Source organism: Naegleria lovaniensis (assembly GCF_003324165.1).
Source record: "Naegleria lovaniensis strain ATCC 30569 chromosome Unknown tig040, whole genome shotgun sequence".
NCBI classification, from domain to species: domain Eukaryota; phylum Heterolobosea; class Eutetramitea; order Acrasida; family Naegleriidae; genus Naegleria; species Naegleria lovaniensis.
Window position 1 is genome coordinate 74,618 of NW_025407862.1, and position 13,056 is coordinate 87,673.

Sequence of the window (13,056 nt, forward strand, 5' to 3'; positions counted from 1 at the left end):
AATCATTGGGACTGACCTCACTTGAACAACAAAATCAATAGAAATCAATACAAATAATTATTGGAAGGATCTGTAGGTGGATTGTAAATAATTCGGGAAAAGTAAAAATTATTCTTTGGATTGCAAATGACTTGATAGACTGTTTCTTGATTGCAACTCGGATAATTCGAGATGCATTGCATGAGAAAATTGAAATATGAAGTGTCATGAGGAATGTTGCGGAAATGAGCACTTTGGGACATGATTTTCGAGTTGTGGATTTGGCTGGAGAGCTGTTCCTTTGAAGTATTCTCAACGAGTTTCAATTTGGAATAATCCTCAATGGATTGGCTCAGATAGGCTTGAGCTGCACATTTCCTATCTAAGGAATTATGTAACAGAGCATCATCCCCGGCCCATTCTTTATCCACACTCGTTTCCCAGTGATCAATATTGGTCTGAACGAGAAAGGCTCTCTGTGGTGGTGCTTGTTGTGTCTGATGTACATTGGATGCCACTGATTTTGAAGAAGATGGTTGAGATTGTTCGGCTCCTGTTTGTTGTTGTTGTTGCTGAACAACTTTTTCCATCATCTTGTGCATTTCATGCTTGAGTTGTAATCGATTCAAATCACTGGTACGAGTCTTACTCAACAAGTAGGCATTCTCCTCTCCACACAACACCAAATAACATGGAGCCATCATGGGATAATGATCGATCCATCTCAGTGCCGTCTCTAAGGAATCGGCATCTTCCAACAATTTTCGTATCAAATATTCGGCAGGATAATAATTCATGAAACCTGCCAATACATTCTTTACAAAGCCAACAATTTCATTCGAGTCTTTGTTTTTTCGATAATTGAGGGAAATGCTGAAAGGAGTGGCCGTGCATGTGGTTGTGCCATTCGATGTGGTTGTGTTGGTGTTGTCACTACTAGTAGTACTGAACTGTCGATATCTCATACCAGTCAGAAAGCCATTAAATCCAACCCATGTTGTGGCACGATAGATTAATTGAGAACCTCTCACAAATTCCACATCAATGGTCAAATTACGAAAAGGTTCTGCAATGGCCACATCCCAATCCAAATTTCGCAAATGATACACTCCATCCAATGCACGAGATGTTGTTGATTTTGGCTCGCCACTACCCAAAGTTGATTTCGACTCACCCCTGTTAAATTCCTTGACAGCAATCGAAGAACACATGGCTAAAAAGTTATATCCCAAATTTAAATTCAACAAGTCACTGTATGAAAGACCGAATGCAGGTTGAGTTAATTCGGCAATGCCTTTCAATTCCTCCACGATGGAATCCGACACGGTGGTTAAGAGTTGTTGACTGGCCCATCCTGAAATTTTCATTCCCAATTTACCAAACCAACCTGCTTGTTCGTGGGCCATTTGGTCAATATAGTTCTTGAGTGGTTTCATCTCGTTGAGATATTCCCGTACGATGGGTTGCCATCGTTGCCGGGGTGGAGTGTTGAGATCGATCGTGTAGAGAGGTGTTGCTTTGAATGTTGGTGGTTGTATGGAATTGGAGTGTGGTGATGGAGAGGAAGCAACGGAAACGTCCGACGTGGATCGTGAAGGTAGTTGTTGTTGTTGTTGCTGTGCTGAGTCCGTGGAAGAGAGCTGGTGATCCTGCAGTTGTGTTGACATTTTTCGATGTTGGTTTTTGTGGTTGTTCCATTACGAGCAAATTGGAGTGACATTTGAAGTAATATCACTCTAGATTACATAATCACTAACGAATCGTGTTAAATAATTATTGTTTAATTTGATAATTATAATATTTAAATACAAATCCGTGAATTGTTGAAAATTATAGTTGTTCCGCAAGCCCATGATCTATTGTTGGTAGCCATCTTTGAGCAATGGTTTTGGTGTTTTAGTACCGATCATTCTCTCCATCAAATAAACACCAACGACAATAGAGCTGATGAGATAAAAATATTGAAGATTTCTCTTGTCTTGAATGTTTGAAACTTTTGGGAATGTACGTTTCTAGTTATTAATTTTCCAAAACAAGAATAATATTGAGGCCAGTCCGATATCATACGTGAGTTATTATTATTATTCATAGGATTAATTCGAAAATATTAATTTGCCATCGTCAAAGAAAATCAATGATGATTCATAATTGAAGTAATAGAATCCAAATATGAAAGATGAAATGAATCCAAAAATTATCATCAAAATGATGGTGGCTATCATTCCAACCTACCTCTCCATGACCCGATGACGATGCTGCAGAATTGAATCTCTTGATGACGGAATTTTGTCTGCCCAACACTCCATAGGCAGCACTGGTGTGCTTTTGAACCAAACTTGCAATTTTTCTCATTTTTTGTTCTTGCTCATTTCATTGCAAACCTTAAAGCTTCAGAATTGTGGCTCCATGATCTTTATAATGTGTTATCATGACAACATGTTCACTCTCCGTTCGACGATTGCAAAATCATTGCAACCCTATGATTGATATAAGAAGCAAATGAGAAAAGAAATTATAAAAAAATGAAAGCACTCTTTTCTAAGGCTCACAAGAGTGGTGCGGATAAGAAAAACGAGGCACCCTCAACACCTCCCAAGAATCCGTCAGCCTCAACGAACACAAGTAATAGCCCATCTTCAAGCATACCAATCACTCCCACTCTTGCAACAGCTTCGGTAACATCCTCTCCATCATCAAGCCCAATAAGGACGCCCACCAACTCCATGTTTCCGTCGGTTAGTGAAGCTTCTTCCTCACCTCAACAGAAAACACAATCACCACTTTGGAAGAAACTCTTTCAGCCTGAACAAACTGGTACAACTTCTAAAAGAAAGGATTCATTTTCTTCTAAACACGGATTGAGTCCTTCTGCTCTATCCACCAAAGATGTGTTTCATTTTGATTTTGTAGAAGATGGCCATGCTCACTCCCCTCGTTCATCCAAGAATTCCAATACCATCATTCAAAGGCATACGAATATGGACCCTTCCACCACCACTCCGAAAGACTCTATTTTCAACAAGTATGACTATGACGAGTATGGAATGGTTATGGATCCAATGACTTGTCTGATGGACAAGGATGATGTTTTCATTTTGAGCTCAAAATTTGGAAGAATTAAGAGTGTTGGAGGTGCAAATAACCAAACACCTTCACAGACCCTCATTGAGGATTGTATTTTAATCATTGGTAAATTGAATATATATCGAATTGAAAAAGACTCTTCCCAAACAGTGGAGCTATCCGAATATGAAAAAGAGGTGGAGCAGGAAATTATGAACAACACTAAAAATCTAATGAAGCTTGCAAGAGAAGAAGAAATGAAACGCTTGGGCCTTAGTGTTGACCAGCAGCTACCTGCCGAACTTGCTAGTGACCCTATTCTCGGAAACAACGGTCCAAAACTGTTACTACAAACCGACATTACAGAACCTGTAGAAGATGTCAACTTTAGATCCAAGTGGTTTGTCAAATGGAAAGTTCCATGGTGTATGATTAATTCCATTCTGTCAGGAGAGCACGACAGAGTGTTCACCATTTCGTTCCACAAAAGCGCAAGCCCCACAGGGTTTAAGCTAAAAGATTTTCAATGTTGTACAAAGGCTGACAAGGATATTTGGGTGAATGTTCTGACTTCGCTGCTGAAAGAATATAATCAGGAATATTTTGAAAGTAAGTTTGTTTTTCTTGCAAAATGGCTCATTTTACCCTGTTGGGTCTTTGGAAAACAACCCAAACTACAATTATAGCATTGATCGTTCCTTCTCCTGAGGTTTATCAAAGCCATCTCTACATGCAAAAAAACGATTCTCAAAAGCGAGCAGTTGTTCTCTCAAACAAGAAGCTGTACAATGTCAAAATGGCTATTGGTGAGACTGACGAAAAGAAAATTAAGCATAGGGTAAGTGTTGAATGAATTATGTGATTGAACAAAAACAACACCATAATTGACTACTACTATCCTTATTTCACTAAATCCAATCCACATTAGTTTTCTGTTCCTTTGGAGTACATTAAATGTGTGAAATCATTCACCAAGACTCCCAACGGAATTGAAATTGTGTTCGATAAAAAGAAGGCTTCCAAAGACAAAAATTGCAAAGGATCCCTTTCTGAGCAATATTCGTTCGTTACGGACACTGAAGAAACCAAGATCCAATTCCTCTCAGAGCTAGCCCAAGTGTATTTCTTCCATACCAACCAGGATCTTGCGTATGAAATGGTGGATGGATCGATGTCCATGAAATAGATGAGTGGGTTGGTAATAAACTATGTGACATTATTTCTATCCATCAATCCGTTGGAACAGAGAATTTCATGCATGTGCGGAGACATGTTGTCTATCCAATTCATGTAGTTCACATCAAAAGAATCCTTATCGCCACCATTCGATTTGATTTTTCATAGCTCCCTCTGCATGCGTAAGCTTGGGCCTGAAGGAGCACTCGGCCATTTCTTTTTCTTCCTTCTCTTTGAGAAGTATATTTTTTCTTCGTTCTGCCTTCTCCTGCTGTAGACGCAATCGTTCAAGATAAGAGTCTGGATCTGTACTGACTCGCAACACAGATCGAGCTGTTACTTCTCTATTGGTTTTTGGGAAAAAGGTCACATCTTTCAATTCCTTCTCTCGAACCATTTTTTTAGCCTCCTCCATCTTTTGTTGTTTTGTCTCCAAATCTCCCTTACTCATTTCTTCTGCCGTTCGAGAGGGCAGCTGTTTAGAAGTCTTATTAATCCTTGGTTTGAAAGTGCAGTCTTTTGTGGCCATGGCTTTCATATATTTTTCTTGAATTTCCTTTCGTTGCTTTTCATTTTGAACTCTGTCTTCGATTCGTTGATGATGACTGTGTTTCGTAATGTTTTGGCTCATTCGATTAATGGTAGGCTTGTGACAACATTCGAGTGATGATTTTAAGGATTTCACTTTTTCTTCTTTCCTCTTCAAAGTATTGTGCTGTCTTTCCATGAATTCTGCAAACGAATCTCGAGATGACATGTCAGAACCAATATTAAAAGAGTCACACTGTCTAGATCCTCGGAAGGAAGGTGCTGAGCCTGGTCGTTTAAGGTAAGAACAGCTCGATGAGGGTCTGGAGGAGGGTTCCAATGAAGGAGTTCGTTCACTGCTGGGACACGATGGTTCTCCTTTCGTGGTTTTCTTCGCTGAAGAACAGTTTAAATATCTAGGTTGAACTGTTGGATCAACAATAATATTGGGTCTAAAGGAACATTCTTTCATTTTCTCTGCTTTGAGGTTTTCAATCTGTTGCTGTTTTTCCATTTTCTTTTTTGCTGCTGTTTCATACAGTTTTAAACATGTCTCTTGAGAGTTTAATGAAGAGGTTGACATCATGGTTTGTTGTGAAAGTTCGTCCTCTTCATTGCGTGATTTCATCTCCATTGAGGTGGTCACTGTTGGTTTAAATGTACAATGCTTGATTTCTTCTTTCTTCAATTCTTCTCTTTTCTTTTTCATTTGTTCGTTCTTTCTTTGTTGCCATCGAAGCATTCGATCGGCAAATGGAATGGAAGAATTTTGTGTACGGTGTGACATGTAACTTGAATTGATTTTTGGTTTAAAAGTACATTCTTTTTCGTCTTCAAAAATAAACTCCTTTGGTCGACTTCTTTTGTGTGTTTGAAAGCTTAATTCTTTCTTGTTGAAAGAATTTTGAGGATTTTTGCTGCTTGAATTCAGAAAAGAATTGTTTGAAGGGCAATAATTTTCCTTGTCCAACTGTGAATCAACATTTAGAAATAAAGACAAATGCTTTGTGTCACTACTCGTTTTCTCAGGTGGATCCATGTTTTTAGATGATGTTGCCCACAGTTCTTGGTATTGCTCTGAGTCATCTGCCTTGTTATCATTGCTGAATGACGATTGATAAGTTTCATTGTTTTTACCTAGATCATCATCAAGATAGTCCTGAGAGGACGATAGCAGTCTCTCCGAAACCAGCATGGTTTGAGATTGCAATTCGGAGAGCACTCGTTGAATACTTTCAAACGAAAGTTCATCATTGTTATTATTCATCAACTCCAAATCCTCCATGGTTCTGCTCTTCCGATGAATTCCTCCATCATTCTCAAGATGTTCTTTCCTATTCCACCCATCCACAGAGAATGCTCGTTCCAAAGGTAATATCTCTCTTGAATGAGCAAATTTGCAAAAGACATTATTCGAGCTGCTCCTTTTTTTCATTTTTTTTAAAACTGTACGTTTCAAAATTTGAGTGGCGGCAAAATGTTTCGGAATTTGGAACTTACAATTTACTCAAACGTGCGAAACAACACGTTGATCAGCTGACAACAACTTTTTGGATTCGCCTACAGGGTCTCTGTAACTACTATTTACGCATAACGTTCTCTTCCATCCCCTCATTTTCCTCTTGTTGAGCTCTACCACCTGCCATCCATCGACCTTTCATGGCTTGTGAACGTTCTTTGAAATAAGCCACGACAGAACTATTCAACAACAAGGTACTGCCTTTCACCCATAATCCATGATTGGGTCCAATAATCACTGTTTGAGGTCGATCGTATCCTCGTGGTGTGTATGTGGCTAATTGTGAGGAAGGAATGGATTGAGCCACTTGAGGTAATACAGTGTAGGCAGTTTTGGCATGTTTGTGAGCGTGTGAAGCTAATTTTGTTTCTTTCACGTTGGTGGCATCTCCAATGGCGAAAATATGATCATAGTAGCTGCTGTTACTTGTAGTGAGAGTATTGTCACGCACGGCCACTTGCATGTGTGAATTTACACAAATAAATTCATTCGAATCAAGACTTGCAGAAAAGAAGTCTTTCAAAAATCCGACTTGAGGTCTCATACCAGTACATATAAAGCATACCGAGCAGTTCACTTGAGTTTCATTTGACTCTTCACCACTGATTCTAGTTTTTACAATGAAGGTTTTAGGACCATTTTGTGAAATAATTTCAGAGTTTAACATGACCTTCACATTGGTGAGTGTATTCTTGAAAATATCCATCACAGCATTGTGAGCATCTCGACTTGGTTTCATGAGTTGATGAGATCGTTGAATGATGGTGATTTTCTTGTCTCGATATTTTTCAGCTAAAAAGCCAGCGACTTCTACGGCGACATAGCCACCTCCCAAGACACAAATTTCTTCCGTTTCAGATAATTGTTCAATGATAGAATGAGATTCTATCAATGAATTGGCGTCATAGGGATTTACAAATTTGATTTCATTGTGTGAAAGCTTAGTAATTGGGAAATTGTTCCAACAAGTACAGCCAGGTGCCAATACCAAATAATCAAATTTCATAAAATATCGATGAGGAATAGTATCATTCACTCTACTAATTCCAGCGTTGTCTTTCAATGAAAGATCTTGATAGTTGGTAATAGTTGAAGAGTCTTCTTGAGAGTGCTCAAGTTTAGGATCCACTTTAAAAACTTCACCATTTTCTTCTTGAGCTTCCAATGTTTCTACAATCACTCCGACTTGAGAGGCCAATGTCACCACTCCTTTAATGCATTTCACATTGGAAGGTAATGTTTTCTTGTGATCAATGGCTATATGATGAATATTATTCTTATCCGTTATTAAGGTTGGATAAATGGGAACCAAGTCCATGGTTCCTTCCTTATCAATGAGAGTCAATTCAAACCAATCTCCAAGTTGTTTGGCTACTTTATAACCAGACATACCTCCTCCAACAACAATGAGACGTGGTTTTGCAAGATCTCCCATTCGAAACCATTGAGACTTGTTCTTTTCAAAACTGAATGTCGTTTCTTGTTGTGAATTTGTGTCATGAAGAGATTCAATCCATCCCCATGCTTTCATTAATTGTGCCATAAATTCGACCAGTTGAGAAGTGTTTGCTGCATGGTTGTAGGGAGAGGTGGTATCATGAATAATTTCCTTTTGCATTCGTTCCACCCATCCTTTCATCCAATCCAACGCTTCTCCAACGAGAAAACAATGTGAAAAACTTGTTCCTGTTCGAAACCACCAAGAGGATGCATTCTTTTTCTCACTCAATTTCACTCCACTGTATGGCTTTTGTATGCCTCTCAAAATGGTCCATCGCATGGCCTTTTCAAATTTTCCTTCATCATGAGCTTTCAATAAAGAGAGGTCGTGGTTGGAAGATGAAGACACTAATGTCAATAGAGTTTGAAAGAGATATGGAGAAAGCTCTTGTTCCATCACGAGGACATTCTGCATGTAGGTCCGTAACGGTTGTAAATCATCATCATTAATACCACTCGACATTTTCTGAATTTTGTTTTGTTCAAGTTTTGCAATCGTGTTGAGAATTTAATATGAAAAGGATTCAAAAAGGATTGATCATTTGAATACAGGACTCCGTGTTTTCCGAGAGGAATACAATTATATTCTTCTCTGAAAATTTGTATAAAAAAGTCAATTTAAAAACCTTCTATTTGCTTGCAAGTATCTCCGTCTTTTGTTTTCAAAATGTATGACTCGGTTTGAATGGTTGTTATGTACAACGAAAGGACATTTTTTTAAAGTGCGCAGTTTTCAAGCGGAGTTCTAAAGACGTGAGTTGAGTTATTGAGCTATTCTGACCACACTTGTGTTGAAGAAGACATTGTTTCAGAGAGGTATTATTTTCTAGACCTATACTCACGAGTATTCCTATAAATTCAATATTTCAGATCCTATTTTCACATCCTCATAAATTTCAATATTACCACTTCTCGATCGTTTTTCCATTGATTGGATTCACGGCACTTCTTTGTCGTTCTTCAATATTGTGGACGATAGAGAATCTTCAATCTCATGAACAGCAGCTAATCGTGCATTGTTACTTCCTTCATTGTAGAGTGTGTAAATTTACGGTTGTTCCTAAATACACATTATAATAATAATACTTCATCCTCGATAGAAACAGCTCATCGTTATACTCTTGGAAGAAGAAATTGGTACATTGCATTAATTCCTTGACAAAGTCCGGATCATTCTTCCACCTGTCCCAAATATCAGATGTGGCATGACCATTCTGCTTCACGGCTTCCAACACAATTTCTGAATCTATGAGATAGTGTTCAGGAATGTATTTCAATGCTAGACCATTTTGTTTAACTATGGCCAATACAAATTCCCGTTCATCATATAACTCTTGTGGCATCAATTCGATGGTCATGTCATCCAGTGGAAAGTTATGCAAAACAAATTCTCTATCCATTAACAGTTCAGACGAAACGAATAGAATGGCAAATGCGCAATTATCGATCGCCTCCAATACAAGCTCTTTATCTTGGACCATGTATTGCAATGCTAATCCATTTTGTCGTATAGCAGCAAATTGGACTTCTTTGTCTTCCTGGAGCGCCGTTGAAACGTAGTCGAATGCGTGTCCATCTTGACACACAGCTGCCATCACTACTTGTTTATCGTTTTTCATTTCATTGGATGCATGTTGCAACAATAAGCCATTTCTTTTCACTGCCTCTAATACTATTTCAGTATTGTGTAAAAACTCATCAGGCATAAATTCAAATGAGGATGCATTTTGTTGTAATGCTGTCCATGCAATTTCCCAGTCTTGCTTTAGCGTGTCCGAAGCAAATTCAAATGCACATCCATCTTGCCCAACAGCTGTCATGACAATGTCCTTGTCAGTCTTTAGATGATGAGAAGCATGTTGCAACGCACGCCCAAAATGTTTGACAATTGTCAACACGTTTTCTTTGTCAGACCAAAGATCCATCTCAGTAAATGAGAGCGTGGGATAAATGTGTTCCAGAGCTGCAACAATAATATCCTTGTCATTTCTTAAATTTTCTGGTAAATATTGCACGAGTTGAGGGCCGTATTGTTTCACTGCTTTCCAATGCACTTGTTTATCTTTGCAATATTGGAGCACCTCAAAGTTGTAGTTCACAATTTCCAATAGGAAATCTGAATCGGTTTGCAATTTGTTAGACGCATACTTGATTGCAGATGGATTTTGTACGACAGCATCAAATACAACCGTTTCATCACATTTAAACTTTGTTGGAACATGTTGTAAAGCTAAACCACAATTTTTCACAGCTGTCAGTACACACTCAAGATCGTTTTGAAATTCAGAGCCTGCATATTGTATGGCATTGCCATTTTGCTGAATTGCTTGTAATACAATTTCCTGCTCGTTTTTCAATTCTCTGGAAGCATGATACAAGTCCTCTCCTCTCCGTTTGACTGCCTCCAAAACAAGGTCCCGATCTCCCTTTAATTGTGTTGATGCAAATTTCAATCCGTATCCATATTTTTGGATATGATTTAAAACAAAGGTATAATTGTTCATAAATTCAATAGGGAAGGCCTCATCATCATATTTCCGATCCCAAGCCTCTATCCATCTCTTCTTTCCTAACTGTTGTTTTGCAAATTTATCTTTTAATGAAGCGTGTAAATAACTCGTTTTACAATGATCATCATCATTATCTGTTTGATATTCCTCTCGTAATAAAAAATCAATTAAAATAATCACCACATCCGAGAATGAATTCATTTTTTTGTTTTTTTATAACTTATTTCATTAGAGACAACAATCGGAAGAGTAAAGGAGCAAGATCATTTCAACACCATCCTTTGAGTGTAATAATCATATGAAATTTGCAAATAATAAATTTACAAATATTTTATGGAATGAATCTTGACTCCACTTGGGTGCGCCATTGAATGAATCATATTTCCTCCATAATAAAAATTACATGCAAAATAGTAGAGCTTGGGAAATGGTGTAATGGAGTCTTGTCTTGAAATTGGACCATTCAATAACATGAAATCTTCAATTAGGGTCACATTTTTTCCATTGTGTCGAATCAATACTTGAGCATATTCTTTCTTTCGATCTCGTTTTCGTTTTCGAGAATAGTGATTAATTCCAGTCACTTCGAATGAGATCAAATCTCCTGGTTTCCACTTGTCATAAAACAGCCCAGCATTACTTGTCGAATAACATAAATATCCATTACTGGCATAACCTAAATTCAACTCGACTTCTCTCGATCTTCCACAATATCTGGATCGAATATTGTAAACTCCAAGATAGTTAAATTTTGCAGAAATGGTTTCACTCATAGGTTCATTTACGAGAGATGTTTGTGTTGGAGTTCCAACCACATCACCATGTGAATACAGTAAATCACTGTCGACAATTCCAAGCAATATAAAATTATCTTCATGAATTTTAGATTTGAAATCTTTGTGTTGTTCTTCCATAATTTGAAATTCAACATTCATGTCACACAAAATGGGTTTATCCATTCGGAATAATTGATAGGTACTTTTCAGTCGTGGAATACATTCGACCGGTGCCTTAATGACTTTTCCATTTTCACACACAACTCCTCCCCGTCTTGGAAATGTGAACAATGTAGAAGGTGATGGCAAATTTGGAGAAATGTTTCCATTGAGTACTGACGGTGTTGAGCATGATGGTCCACTCATGGAATGATAACATTTAGAGTTCTGATGAAATAACATGTTGGTGTCATTGGAGGAATGCAAAGTTGGAGAGTTGGTTGGAGACGAACTCACAATGGTCAGCGAAGGTGAATGATGATGAGAGAAATGAGAAGAGAAGGAGGGTGACGATTTCCATCTACTCTCCCGAGCAAAAAACGTGTTTGGATGAAAGTAACAATATTCTTTTTCTCGGCTTATGAAAGGACTCCATCGCATTCCTGAAAGAATATCAATCAAAATCAATTTCCATTCATGACATTCATGAGGTTCAGATGGATTTTTGGAGATTTGATTTGTTGTTCGATCACAAGTGAGATTAGTTGTGACATGGTTGGTATTCGAGGGCTCCTTCAAATGAAATGCCTCCAATTCGTGTAATGTCTTTCCATGAGCATGTTTGTAATACATTTCATAATACACTGGAAATTGTTCATTCACAATAATTTTGTAAAATACTTCATCATTCAATAATTGATACCATCTCGAATGTACAAGCATGCAATTCAACAAAATACTACCATTTTCAAATCGTTGATAAATATCTTTTCGTGTCAGTGGTTGTGGCAAGGATGAAATTCCATTCGAACATGTATAATGATTTGAATTTTCAAACTCAAACAAAGTTGCCAAATCGAGTGCTGATCCCAAACATGCACTCATGGGAAGATATGCCATAATTTGATAAAAGACAAATCGATCTCCCAAAGATTCATCAATAAAATTGAAAGTTTTGGTTTCTGAGAGTGTTGTTGTGCTTTTGGGTAAAATTTTCGTCAGAGTGGAAAATAATCTTGTCGAAGGACTTGCAATCGTTTTCTTATGAGCGACCACAGCGGTGATGGCACTGGGTCCACCCAATAGTGTGAGGGGTTCTACCATGGAATTTGATGTGATTGCATTCGAATTGGTTGTTTCCTTACGGCTGTTGTTGTTGTTGTTGGCACAAATAGTATTACTCAATGATGAATTGGGTTCCCTATTACTAGATGGTTGAAAAATTGAATGATTATTGTTGTCATGACTACTTCCATTGGAATGATTACTTGTTGAATGGTTTAGAAAATTCTTGAAAACATCTCGACCAAGACCATCCGATGTTGAGAGAAAGGCAAACTTTTTGGGAAAGGTGAGTGATTTTCGTCTTCTTCTTCTGGGATTCGATGGGGTGGATTCCTCTGATTCAGACGGGTTTGGATTTTGTGATGACAAGTCATGGTATTGCTGATGAGGTTGTGAAAAATTGTTGCTGTTGTTGTTGCGGTTGTTGGCTTGTACGGGCGGAAGTGACATGAGTTGTGTGAATAATTTTACAAATATTCGCAAGCAATATCATTGAAGTGATGCAATGAAGGGTTGCAATTTTGGAAGGAGCACTTGTGTGCGGTTGTTGTTGTTGTGGTTGTTTTAAAGTGTATTCGCCTAAAAAATCTATAAAAAATTAATTAACTTTTTAAGGGTAGTTAACCACAATGGAATTTTAACATTTGAGGAATCATGAAATAACCGTCAATACCGTGAATTGTTTGTCATGACAATACTTGACCAAATTTAAAATAAATAATACTTACTCTTGTGAAATAATCTTCTATTTATTGGAAGTAGATACAATTGGTCGTGGATG

At 37.8% G+C, this 13,056-nt stretch overlaps 7 protein-coding genes across 7 annotated transcripts; 1 reads left to right on the forward strand and 6 right to left on the reverse strand.

Annotated features, from left to right (window-relative positions):
• Nucleotides 1–44: 44 nt before the first annotated feature.
• C9374_010060 (uncharacterized protein) lies at nucleotides 45–1,646 on the reverse strand (the record flags this gene model as incomplete). Its single annotated transcript, XM_044685563.1, has 1 exon — nucleotides 45–1,646. One exon carries the CDS (start codon nucleotides 1,644–1,646, stop codon nucleotides 45–47), a length of 1,602 nt encoding a protein of 533 aa, XP_044544230.1.
• Nucleotides 1,647–1,835: 189 nt separating this feature from the next.
• Nucleotides 1,836–2,331, reverse strand: C9374_010061 (uncharacterized protein; the record flags this gene model as incomplete). The annotated part of the gene is made up of 2 exons (XM_044685564.1): nucleotides 1,836–1,991; nucleotides 2,212–2,331. 2 exons carry the CDS (start codon nucleotides 2,329–2,331, stop codon nucleotides 1,836–1,838), a joined length of 276 nt encoding a protein of 91 aa, XP_044544231.1.
• A 170-nt stretch (nucleotides 2,332–2,501) lies between these two features.
• On the forward strand, nucleotides 2,502–4,228 carry C9374_010062 (uncharacterized protein; the record flags this gene model as incomplete). Its single annotated transcript, XM_044685565.1, has 3 exons — nucleotides 2,502–3,651; nucleotides 3,729–3,880; nucleotides 3,971–4,228. 3 exons carry the CDS (start codon nucleotides 2,502–2,504, stop codon nucleotides 4,226–4,228), a joined length of 1,560 nt encoding a protein of 519 aa, XP_044544232.1.
• A 126-nt stretch (nucleotides 4,229–4,354) lies between these two features.
• C9374_010063 (uncharacterized protein) lies at nucleotides 4,355–6,181 on the reverse strand (the record flags this gene model as incomplete). Its single annotated transcript, XM_044685566.1, has 1 exon — nucleotides 4,355–6,181. The coding sequence occupies one exon, from the start codon at nucleotides 6,179–6,181 to the stop codon at nucleotides 4,355–4,357; it is 1,827 nt and encodes a 608-aa protein (XP_044544233.1).
• Nucleotides 6,182–6,326: 145 nt separating this feature from the next.
• On the reverse strand, nucleotides 6,327–8,228 carry C9374_010064 (uncharacterized protein; the record flags this gene model as incomplete). The annotated part of the gene is made up of 1 exon (XM_044685567.1): nucleotides 6,327–8,228. The coding sequence occupies one exon, from the start codon at nucleotides 8,226–8,228 to the stop codon at nucleotides 6,327–6,329; it is 1,902 nt and encodes a 633-aa protein (XP_044544234.1).
• A 565-nt stretch (nucleotides 8,229–8,793) lies between these two features.
• C9374_010065 (uncharacterized protein) lies at nucleotides 8,794–10,476 on the reverse strand (the record flags this gene model as incomplete). Its single annotated transcript, XM_044685568.1, has 1 exon — nucleotides 8,794–10,476. One exon carries the CDS (start codon nucleotides 10,474–10,476, stop codon nucleotides 8,794–8,796), a length of 1,683 nt encoding a protein of 560 aa, XP_044544235.1.
• Nucleotides 10,477–10,595: 119 nt separating this feature from the next.
• Nucleotides 10,596–12,725, reverse strand: C9374_010066 (uncharacterized protein; the record flags this gene model as incomplete). The annotated part of the gene is made up of 1 exon (XM_044685569.1): nucleotides 10,596–12,725. One exon carries the CDS (start codon nucleotides 12,723–12,725, stop codon nucleotides 10,596–10,598), a length of 2,130 nt encoding a protein of 709 aa, XP_044544236.1.
• Nucleotides 12,726–13,056: the final 331 nt, after the last annotated feature.